Source organism: Aythya fuligula, chromosome 3, assembly GCF_009819795.1.
Source record: "Aythya fuligula isolate bAytFul2 chromosome 3, bAytFul2.pri, whole genome shotgun sequence".
In the NCBI taxonomy this organism is placed as follows: Eukaryota; Metazoa; Chordata; class Aves; order Anseriformes; family Anatidae; genus Aythya; species Aythya fuligula.
The window spans coordinates 92,694,083-92,705,813 of record NC_045561.1 but is presented as its reverse complement, the minus strand read 5'-3'; the positions used below and the strand labels follow the sequence as shown (position 1 = coordinate 92,705,813).

At 51.7% G+C, this 11,731-nt stretch overlaps 1 protein-coding gene across 1 annotated transcript; it reads left to right on the top strand.

Moving 5' to 3' along the window:
* The first annotated feature begins 4,322 nt into the window (after positions 1 to 4,322).
* On the top strand, positions 4,323 to 11,294 carry BAG2 (BAG cochaperone 2). Its single transcript, XM_032184676.1, has 3 exons — positions 4,323 to 4,569; positions 9,640 to 9,749; positions 10,411 to 11,294. The coding sequence occupies exons 1-3, from the start codon at positions 4,406 to 4,408 to the stop codon at positions 10,809 to 10,811; spliced, it is 675 nt and encodes a 224-aa protein (XP_032040567.1). The 5' UTR covers positions 4,323 to 4,405; the 3' UTR covers positions 10,812 to 11,294.
* The last annotated feature ends 437 nt before the right edge of the window (positions 11,295 to 11,731 follow it).

Genomic DNA, 11,731 nt, shown 5'->3' with positions numbered 1-11,731 from the left:
TATAAACTTCTTGCTCTGTATAGATAGCAGGGGCATGGATTGGGGTGATGGCTTGATTTTCTTAGCTCTTGGAGATGTACAGGCATGACCACTGCTGTTCCTGTAGCAGCCGTGGATTGCAAACCTTTACAGAATCCTGACCAAATAAGGTGAAGTTTGCAGAGGTATGAAGTTACGCCGTCCTCTTTCTTAAAAGGAAAGTGCTCTGCCTGCGTGTGCTGTCCAAGCCGTGTTTACAGCGAGTGCTGGAAATTGGGAGGAGGTGAAGAGGACAGATGATGAACTGCTTCAAAATTAATTTAGAAGAAATGGTTGACGTTAACAGCAAGATACATTCTGACAATTCTTTCCAGCTAAGTAGCCTTAATAAAGGCTGCAGATGCGTGTTTCTTTGTCACTTCTAAACTTCTTCACATTTCCTCTAGAAATTTCAATTCAACAGGTTAGAGTTCAGTTGCAATGTTCTGGGTCAAATGATGTGGTCCAAATTGTGACTAAAGTGGATGTAAACAAGCCAGGAAACTTATGGTAAGCAGTGAGTATGCACCAAGTGTGCACTCAGATGGCACGCATGGAAATGTCGATGTTAAATTCCCTGTGTAAATCTGCGGAGGTTTATTTTCACTGACTGCAGTATCCTGTTTTCTGGGAGTCCTTCGGTTTGCTTTGTGCTCAGGGCTCCATTGAAAACTTTCTTGGTATCTGTGGCTGTGCAGAATTTGCTGGCTCATTGGCTAAGCATTTTGCTAAGTATTGCTCCTCTCCATGAGAACGAAGTGCTGCATGCCCTGAAATGGTCATACCAGCTCGGAGATCGATTCCCAGATAGAGGGCCTCGATCAGACTGCTGACAGCCTGGGGACCTCAGGGCTTGCCTACACAGTGAAATGACTGCGACGTGTGTAGGCAAACATGGGGCTAGCTTTAATTAGCATCGGCAGCAATAGCAGTAGACACGGTAGCACAGGTTCAGCCAGTGCTAAGTGAGGGGCCAGCCTCCTGTAATAGCCAGCATGCATTTTGGCTGAAAACATACCCTAAAAAACCCTAAAAGTTGGCCCATTTTTACTGCTGCTGTTAGTGTGCTCAACGCTGCCAAAGCCGTGGTTGCACCCGCATGGGAAGCAGTGAGTTTCCATCACACCTGTGGATAAAGAAGCTTCTTCAGATGAAGGGCCTGTAGGAGAAGGGAGGAAAAGAATCTGGCATTTCCATGGGTGTGGACTTTTTCTTTGATCCTCTTCCATGACAGCTCATAGGTAAGCGTTAGGGTATGTGACAAGGTATATATCAGGGTTTGGAATAAGGCAACGTTGGAATGGGACACTTTGTGCTGCTTTTGGGGTGGATTGTCTCCCTGGCTCTGGACTTCTACAGATACGTCAGGTGTCTGAGTCCTGGGAAAGCTGCTTTCTGCTGCCTGAACAGATCCTGTGCGTGTGAATGAGAGTCCTCTGCACATTGCTCTGGTTTGCACGTGGCATGCATTTTTTTATGGTGCTGCAGTTTACACAAACGATGGCTGGCTGTTTCACATTCAGATACTCACCTGCTCACAGGCTTCTCCCCGGTGACTGCAGCATGTACAGAGCCGTGTGGTCCGGTCACACAAACACAGCTGTGGATGAGATAAGGAGAGAGGGACAGTGGCATGGCAGCAGTCCTGACCCGGCCATCACCTTTCTTCACCACAGGCCATAAGGAGTGTGAAATTTGTGCTTTGTTTCAGACACGAGGAACCTTCCTCGGCCATTGTCTGTGGCCCTGAGGGACCTAATTGCTTGCTTCCTTCCTTGTGCCCTGACTTCTTGTCCCAGTTCAGCCATGAGCCACTTCCCTTCCTCCAGAGATGCTCCTACTTCTTCAGCCCACCTATTATTTTGGAAAAGTAGCGACAACATTCCCTTTATATATTTCATAGAAGTGTAGAACAGCTTGGGTAGGAAGGGACCTTAAACATCACCCAGTTCCAACCCCCAGCCATGGCAGGGACGCCTTCCACTAGACCAGGTTCCCTAGGGCCCCATCCAACCTGGTCCTGAACACTTCCAGGGATGGGGCAGCTTCTCAGAAGCTTCCACAGCTTCTATGGGCAACCTGCGCCAGTGCCTCACTGCCCTCTGAGTGAAGAATTTCCTTCTGACATCTAATCTAAATCTCTTTTAGTTTAAAGCCATTCTCCCTTATCACTATCTGCCTGTGTAAAAAGTTGCTCTCCTTCTTTTTTTAGGTCCCCTGAAAAGTTGCAATGAGGTCTCCCTGGAGCCTTCTCCAGGCTGAACAGCCCCAGCTCTCTCAGCTTTTCTTCACAGGAGAAGTGCTCCAGCCTTCTGATCCTCTTTGTGGCCCTCCTCTGGACCTGTTCTGACAGCCCCAAATCCTTCTTATGCTGGGGCCCCAGACCTGGATGCAGCACTCCAGGTGGGGCCTCAGAAGGGCAGAGCAGAGGGGGACAATCACCTCCCTCAACCTGCTGGTCACGCTTCATTTGATGCAGCCCAGGATGCTGTTGGCCTTCTGGGCTAATCTCACCAAGAAATAGAGCACCTGAGGTGAAAAGGGGCCATCTACCCCTCTAGAGAGCAGGAGGAGCAATTTCCATGGTCCTCCCAGGTTTCTAAATGGGAAAACACTCTAGGCTGCCCAGATGGTAATGATGCAGTCTGTCTGGAAGACCATTTTTGCTTTTAACATGCATTTTGGTTCCACTGTTTGTGTCACTCTCACTTCTAGGGCAGAACATTTTGCCATCAGAGGATAAGGTCATATGGGTTACATTTGTACACGACTAACAGCTGTTCCATACCTGCATAGCCTTAAACCCCTGTGCAAGGGGAAAAAAAAAAAAAAAAAAAAAAAAAAGTCCATTATAATTCAGCCACTGCCTATTTGATTTCTGCTTTTTAAACACAACCTGACTGATATGTAATGAATTGGCATGGAAACAATGGCAGGATCCTAGGAAAAAATGGTTACAGAGTGTGCCATGGCTACAAAGGCTTTCTGTTTGTATATGTTTGGGGTGGGAAGTGGTATTTAATCACCTACAAAGGCTGTAGTGAGATGGATGGAACAGTTGTTCAAATGAAGTTATTTCCATGAGCTCACAGGCAATGAGCCTTACTTACCCATCTACGTAAAACAAAGGAAACTCAGGCAATTAATTTAACGAGAGGGCTTGGGACATGATATCATTCCGAATGGACAAGCCTGAGAAAAACAGCTATTTTGAATCGCGGCCGGGGAAGCCTACAAAACAGTATCCCATGCAACAAAATCCCTCTCAACTGGGTGCCAGAAATCAGTCTGCTGGAGCCACGCAGTATTTGCCCAAACCTGGAATTAGGGATAAGCAAATTCCTTTTCAAACAGTCACAGAAATGGCAAGTAAAGCCAAAGTACGACTCGAGTCGCTGGAAGCCACACAGGTTTCTGCAGGAGCCGCTGCCTTGGCCCTATGGGCTCCCACGGGATGGGCACCGCTGGCCCGGGCAGGAAAGCTCTGAACACAGCGCTGCCAGCCGTGGTTCCCCTGGCTTCTTGCCCTTGAGGCATTTTAACTAGCACGGGCTGGCCTGCTAGGGTGTTCCCCTGGCTTAACATCTGCTTTTGGTACCATAGGTGTGGCAGAAGCGCAAAAAGCTTTCATCTTCGGAGATCATCCCCACTCCGTCTATCGTGTAATTGATGGATGGCATTAGGCAGTCAGAGATGCCACCAAGAGCCATTGGTTTTAGCAAATTGCTTGACCAACCCTTTGTGCACTCAGCAATACAAGGAGTTAGTGTCCTTTCCTCACGAGGGGAGCGGAGGGGCAGGCGCTGAGCTCTGCTCTCTGGGGACAGCGACAGGACCCGAGGGGACGGCATGGAGCTGGGACAGGGGAGGGTCAGGCTGGGGGTGAGGAAAAGGTTCTGCACCCAGAGGGTGGTTGGGCACTGGGACAGGCTCCCCAGGGCAGTGGGCATTGGCACTGAGCCTGTTGAAGAAGTGTTTGGACAATGCTCTCAGACACAGGGTCTGATTTCTTGGGTGGTCTTGTGAGGAGCCAGGAGCTGGACTTGATGATCCTTGTGGGATTCCAGCTGTGGGTATCGTATGGTTCTGTGATTGAACGATTTCCTCTCCATTAAATAAAACTTTGGGGCCTTATCAGCTTGGACCCAGCCCTTCGGGCTCCCGGCCGGGGGTCGAGCCCAGCCCGGCGCGGCTCCGAGCCCAGCGCCCCGACCCCCCCGGCGGCCCCGCTCCGTGAGGCGGGGCACGGAGGAGGCGGAGTGGCCTTGGGGGCAGGCGGCGGGCGGGCTCCATCTTTGGCCATGAGCGGGGCGCCGGCAGTCGGGTGCCGCCGCCGCCTGCGGGACGCGGGGAGGGAGCCGCCGCCCGCCCGCCGCCGGCGACTGCCATGGCCCAGGCCAAGATCAGCGCCAAGGCGAGCGAGGGGCAGCAGCAGCAGCAGCAGCAGCAGCAGCAGTCGGCAGGGCAGCTCCGGGGCCGCTTCTACCGCTCCACCTCCATGGCCGACCGCTCCAGCCGCCTGCTGGAGAACCTGGACCAGCTGGAGCTGAGGTGCGCGGCGGGGGGCTGAGGGGAGGCTGGGCAGCCTGAAAACGGGCTGTTTGCGGGGAAAGAGCCGCCGCCTGGATGGGGTTTTCCAGGCAGGAAGGGTCAGGAGGGGGACCTGAGGGTGCCCAGGCGCTTTGGGGTGGCGCTGGGTGCGGGGGGTGAGGGGACCAGCCTCCCAAACCTGCCCCTGCTCCTGTGGGCGCAGGTGTGAGGGGCACCGTGAAGGCTCCCACCTCAGAAATCAAACAATCTGTGGGCTGCGATGCTGACAGCGCTGCCCTCTGTGGCTCAGTTATGGTTTTTCCTATGGTTTTTAGTTCTGGTTTCCCCTATGCGGCCAAACAGGGGCCGCATTTCATCACCGCAGCGCGCCGTGCCTCGTCTCTCCTCACAGGACATTCCCCAAGCGACCCATTTCAGTTTATTTTTCTTCCCCCCCCCCCAAGTTTGAGGAATGACTCCGGGCCTTTAATCATCCTCCTCGTCCTCCCAGCTCTCCCTAATTACACCGTGTCCCTTTTGAGGTGGATTGCTGCCTCGGTAATGTGGGTGCACCCCTGATTCACCTCGTGGCGTTGCTGTTTCAACACACCCTGTCTTCATTACAGCTGCATATTGATCAGCGGCTTGCACACAGCCACCCAGGACGTTTCTAGGCCTTTCCTGTAATTAAAGGAGCTCTGGGAGATCTAGGAGCCGTGTTTTCCCCTTTCCGCCGGCATCGCTTTGCATTATTCAGGAGCGGACTCCGTGCAGCAGGACGTTCCCCTTTCACTTAGCTTCATTAAATCTCCTTGAAGTCCTTCACAGACTTCTCCGAATTTGCCTAAGCAAAGCGGCTGTCTGCAAACAAGCCTCGCATCCAGACCTGCTGCGTGACCGTGTGATTGCAAAACGCCGAGCCAAATAAGCAGGAGGCTATGCAAAAACCTGGTTTAAATTTGCCGAGCGGCCCCGAAACAAAGCAGGCAGATGGGTTAACCAGAAACGAAGCCCGAAATTAAACTCTCCAGTTTGCTGCGGGTCTTCCAAACAGGCGTATTTCTAAGCGCGGAACGATGGCAAAAAAAGAGTCGAGCCGCTTTGATTAAAGTCACTCAGGTTTTATTTCTTTCCGTGTGTGTCTGATCAAGATGCCTAATCTGAAAGCTAATTTGAATGCTAGGAGGAAGCTTCCACGCTTCTTCCTTCTCCAGCTGGTTTAGGTTGGCTATAATCCCTTGAGATGTGACTTGTAAGTATAATAAGTGATTATTTTTTTTTTGTAGTGTATCATCGAGGGGTTTAATTAAAAAGACCCAGCCATCGAGTTGCTTGAGGTCGGCTGAACCCCTCGGCAGCCCTCACCCCTTCGGGAAGCGCCCTGCTTTGAGCAGCCTTCCCTTTCCTCCCCTCCCTCCCACCACGAGAACCAGAAACCACGGCTGGAGAGGGACTGCAGCCCCTCGAACACCCCTTCTCCATAGATCAGCACTTGCTTCGTTTGCTCTGGGACAGAAGTGCAGTTTCACCGTTTTCTTCTTAATCCCCAGGCAGGTTTCTCCACCACAGGGACGGGCTGCCAGCGGTGGGAGCAGGAGCAGGAGAGGTGCTGCTGGGTGAAGCCCTGGCACCGTCAGGCAGCAGGAGCCCAGCAGCGGGGCCGGTCTGTTGTTTGTGAGGGCTGGGACCTTTCTGCTGTCCCCACTGCCCGTGTTTGCCCGGCATTGCCGAGAAACCTCAGCAGCAGTTGGAAGCAGGACCAGAGTTTCTGTTCATGAGTCACCGTGCCCTGGTGGCCGTGTTGTGAACATGGAGTTCTAGGTATAATGACACATAAGGTAGAAACGCAGGCTCCTGCTCTTCTTTTCCTTTTATCCCCTTCTTAATTTTATTTTTCCCCTTCTGTTCCCCATCGGGACAATCCCGGTGTCCGTTCCCGTGTTTATGGGACAGCTCAGCTCAAGCCGCTAAGGATGCCAGGGTGAAAAATGCTGCTGTGTCTTAGCACGATGTGCTTAGCTCTGTATTGGGGGGAAAAAAAGCTGCACTGTCTTAAGGCGTTTCTCATTTCCTTTGAAAATTTACCTTCACCTCCAGCACAGCAGCCTTAATAAGCCATTTAAGTGGGCCCGTGGCTTACCAGCCCGCGTTGTTGCAGCTGTCTCAAGAAAGCGGGTATCGGATTTCTCGCCTGGAAACAAAAGCACAGGCTGGTCCACCTGTTCCTCAGGGGAATGCTCTCCTCATCCAAATGGTATGTGGGGAGAAAAGGCCCTGCTCGTCTAATTGCTCGCAGGCCGAGGCAAATCAGTACAGAGTGGGGTTGTTTTTTTTTAGTCCCGGGCGATCGATGGCATACTGAGTTGATGTTCAGAGCAAGAAAAGCGCTCTGAGTGAAAATGCCACCGGGTGTTTCCCTCTGGTAGGAAAAAGACGGCGTGGGCCTGATGGCCGTGCGGTGTGTGAGGGGAGGAAGGCTGCTGCGCCGGGGTCTTCCTCGGATGTGGCGTGGGAGCCGGAGCGAGCCGCGATCCCTCAACCTGATACCTTCCCGTGACCTTTGCTGGTCTCCACTCGGCGTGGCTAAAGGTTACGCATTGCCAGTTTGGGTTATATGGACGTGTGGTGGCTTCTTCCTTTTTTTTAAAAAAAACAAAGCTGTTCACCGAGACAACTAGCAGCAGGAATTCAAAATCTCACCTTATTTCAAGCCTGCCCAGCATCATCTCTGCGTGTGGCACTGCCTAGGCTTTGGTTTCCTCATTTGTCCTAGAGCACAGGTTTCTGCAACCGTCCTGCCCTGCCCCAGACCAAGGTCCCCAGCAGCTACAGCTGCTCAGCTCCTCTGCTCTTGCCTTTCTCAGCCCATTTCCCATCATTTTCTGTGAGAGCGCAGCACTGGGACGCTGCCACGCTCAAGAAGTCATCCCTCTATGTTTCTGAATGAATTTTCACAGGTTTTGACGCCCCTACCGGCTGGTAAATCCATCAGAAATAGTGCTGGAAACCCAACGGAGTCGCACAGGGCCTTGAGGATGAGCCCCCTGAGAGCTGCTGTGGGAACCCAAATCCTCCTCTGACCCCAAAAACCCACGAGCCTGGGTGTGCCGTGCTGCCACACGGTGCCTCCGTCTTGCCCTCCAGAGGCCTGCCAAAGCTGAGTTTATTTTTTAAGTTTTTTTATAGCCTGGCACGCTGCTACCAACTGGCCAAACTGGACATGTTTGGAAGGGATAATGTAGGATTGGGGGAGCCGTGAGGAGCTGCTCTCCTGTCCGTTTCCTCTGGCAGGAGCTGCTGCATCCCTTGCCAGGGTAAGCACTCATTTGGGCCGCTGTTTATGGAAGCAAATGCACCAGAAAAAAAAAAATAAAATAAATCCCAGGGGCATCCTGTACTGCAGTTAAAGTGGTTAAAATAATTCCCAAGAAGTAATTGCTGCAAATAAAGCAGTTCTCAGGATTTGCTTGGGTGAGTTTTGTAAAGTAATGTCAATCAAAGCCCAAACTGCTTTTTATTTTTATTTTTTTTCCCATAGTGTGTTTGACTGTGCAGCTTCTCACCTTCTTCACAGGGCCCATTACAGCCCGTGGAAATCAGGGCTCGAGCCGTTCCCCGCAGGCAGACCTCTAGTTTTCAGTCAGGGCAGTGACACACCTGAGCTGGTGTAAAAGCTCTGTTAAAACTGAAATTCTGCCCTTTCAGATTTTAAGCTTTCTGGGGGCCAAAATGGATTTCCAAGTCCTGAAAACACCGTGCTTTTTTTTAAGGGAAGGGCAAGGCCTTAATGAAAATATTGCCAGGCTTCTTAAATTATAAAGCGCAGACGTCTGAGGCACGGGGTGACTCCTCCTGCCTTATTCCTCATACTTACCCGTCCAAAATAATAATTACCAGTATTTCTTCTTGGCAAGGACTCGCTCGGCATTAACTTTTCCCACTGCTCCGTGGAGTTAACATGAAAGGAGAGGCGCCGAGCGTGCGCTTTCACTGCGTGGGTGGTAAAACAGAGCCCCGAACACGGTGCCCGTGAGGCGCGACTCCGTGTGTCCGTGCTGTCAGTTCTGCCTGCCTCCGCCCTCTCTTCTGGCTGCTGGTGCTCCCCACCGTGAGCCCCGCTTTGAGGAGGTCACGCTGATCCCATCCTGATCCTAATGGATCTGCTGGTGGCCGTGGAGGGGCCGTCTCCATCCCATAGTGCCTGGGAAATGTGGGGCTGGAAGGAGCGAGGCGCCGCGTGCTGGTGCTCGGTCATCGTATTCCCAAGCGCCAGGATGAACGAGGAGCTTTGGTCGGTGCCGTGGCTCGGTGAAAGCACGCGGGATGGAGGAACCGAAGAGGATTTGTGATGTTTGGGGTCCCGGCCAGGCTTCACAAAGGTTTGGGGACAGGCGGGTTCCCCGGCTGGTTACAGCACCTGGGGCTGCGAGCCATGGGGTCGCGCACGTGGCTTCCAGCACAGCGCTGTGGGCTGAGGAAGGAGCCCGATGTCCCGAGGGACACCCACGGCCCTGCCCGCCCAGAAATAGGAGCTGATCACCGAGAGCTTCGTCCCCTGTGAATCACCGCGCCGCCTCCTGCCAGCTCGCCGCATCACTTCATGGAAAGAAAACCCCGCGTGGGCAGGCGGTCCTGCGTGCTCCCTAACAAAAAAGGCGAGCTGCTGAGCAGGGAGAGCCTTATAAAGTTAACCAGGGGTGGCAGCCACTGGGCCTCTCCCGTGCCCCTCGCCATACAAAGGAGGTGCAGGGTCACAAGTCCCGCAGCTCTCGGTGCTTCGCAGGCGGGTGGCAGCCATCCCTGAGGCTCTGCCTGTCCAGGCACCCCGTGAAAATAAAAAGATTTAAATCAGAGCAAATTAGTGTGCTGCCTTTTTTAGTTTTATTTTTTGCTTGCTTCATTTTTTTTTAATTATATTGTGTCTTGAAAACCAAAGATATGGGAGAAGGTAATGAAGTCAGACTGTACTTCTTGAACTTGGTTTGGGGTTTATTTTGTGTGTTTATTTTTTTTCTATTTGATTTTTAAAAAGGACTTTGAATAATAAAACAGATGCTCACCTAAGATTTTGTTTGCTTTAACCACATTCAGGGTAGAGGCTTTCCGTGACGCGGCGTCTGCTATGGAACAAGAGAAGGAAACCCTGCTGGAAATGATCCACAACATACAGAACAGCCAGGACATGAGGCACATCAGCGAAGGTGAGCAGCTGCTTTGCCGTCCTTTTGCCATGAGGTATTTGTCACGGGGGTGTGATAGGCGGCTTTAGACGTAGCCCCTAAATCTTTCTCTCTTATCTTAGGTGCCTTAAGCTGTAGATTTATTGGTTCTGCAAGGGCTTACATGTAAAATCTGTTGTTGTAATTTGTATTTTAGGAATCACCAAATAGAAATGCATTTTTCACTAACCCCTAATTGCACCTGGTAGCGGGGAACCAGTTTCCTCTTTGTGGCCTTTCAGGGTGCCGTGTAAATCTCTCGTGGCTTAGGTCCTTAATTTGCCGGGTTTGTTACTGGATAAAGTTTCCTGATGATATCGCGGGCTTGCCTCAGTGGGACAGGGCACGAGTTCTAGCAGCACTGCAAAAGGATTGCTTATATTTGTAGTGAAGCGTTCTGCCTCACCCCAAATCATAAGACATTGTGTTGTTTTGTTGTTTGTTTTTTTTTAATTTATTGGCCTAAATCCTGTTTACTTCACAGAATTTAACCTCTGGCTCCTGGTAATCTCACGGGTTGTCACTTGTTATTAAAAACACACACTTTTTTGTTGCAAAATTGTAGTGGTTTTATTGTCTCGGTGTAATTTGCCCTGGTAAGCACCAGCCTGTAATGCAGACGGCTTTCTTTTTTTCACGTTAGGTGAGAGAGAAGAGCTGAACTTGACCGCCAATCGCCTGATGGGCCGCACCCTGACGGTGGAGGTGTCCGTGGAAACCATCCGCAACGCCCAGCAGCAGGAATCCCTGCTGCACGCCACCAAGATGATCGACGAAATTGTCAATAAACTTCTGGACGACTTGGAAGACGCCAAAATCCGCCTCATGTCGCTTTACGGCGCGTGCACGTCCGACGTGCCGGCGGGACCCATCGACCAGAAATTTCAGTCCGTCGTGATCGGGTGCGCCATCGAGGACCAGAAGAAGATCAAGCGAAGGCTAGAGACTCTGCTCCGGAACCTGGAGAATTCGGAGAAGTCCATCACGTTGTTAGAGCACCAGAAGTCCTCCGTGCGGCAGTCGTGCAACAACAAGCAGGATTGAGCTGCCCTCAGGGCCGCTTCTGGCAGACCGCAGCGTGGTGGAGGCCCCGCGAAGAGCCCACGGCAGCTGAGACCGACCCGTGGGACGAGTACACGCGCAGCCACACGCCGCCACGCGCACCGACGTATCCTTGGTTGTGAGGTGCAGGCATTTAGGGGGTTTTGGTAGCATTGGCATTTTTAGTTCGGCAATAAAGAACGCGGTCAGGGTTTCCTCTGTAGAGTTGCCGTTGCTCTGTTGCAAGCTGTAACGTGCTTCTGCTGAACTGTCAGAAACCATCGAAGTCTCGCCTTTCCTTCATTCTCCTCTTTTTTTTTTTTAAAAAAAAAAAACAAACCTAAATTTGTTTTGTCATATGCTGAGATTTCAACTTTTCTCTGCTGTATACATGGCGCGTGAAATGGACTTTGGGGGAAAAAAGACGAATTATGGGCAATAAACCAAAAAAAAATGAATAAACTGTATATTGTATTTGCATAGACAGTGCAATGTCCTGCTCCTTACTCTGAGGAAGCTGAGAGCAACAAACCTATCTGGAGGTTGCAGGCAGGACTAGGACAAGGCTCCGGCTCTGTCTCTGTGCCACTCGGTGCCTGCCTAGCGAACCGTGCTGCCTCCCACCGTGTGTGGCAGTTCGTGCTTTTGTTTTAAAGCTTACAGAAAGGGGACCTGTATTTTATCAGCTGCTGCTCATCATCGTCTGTGGATCAAGAGCCCAGCCTTTCATTTCTCAGCTGGCAGATGTTACTTGTTAAGTGCAGGAAGCTGTAACGCTTGACATAGCCTACTCCTTGAGGAAGTGGGGTTTGTATGTTTGTTTTGGCCTCCCGCTCTCCCACTATTTCACCAAGGGGCACTGTTCCCTTGGGGGATGCGGGGACTCTGCTGCTTGCCCCTGACCCAGGGCTCCTGGGCTGCTG

Coding starts and splice junctions, on each gene's coding strand:
- BAG2 (XM_032184676.1), top strand. CDS start 4,406: ATGGCCCAGGCCAAGATCAGCGCCAAGGCGAGCGAGGGGCAGCAGCAG. Junction 4,570..9,639: donor CTGGACCAGCTGGAGCTGAG/GTGCGCGGCGGG, acceptor AACCACATTCAG/GGTAGAGGCTTTCCGTGACG. Junction 9,750..10,410: donor CATGAGGCACATCAGCGAAG/GTGAGCAGCTGC, acceptor TTTTCACGTTAG/GTGAGAGAGAAGAGCTGAAC.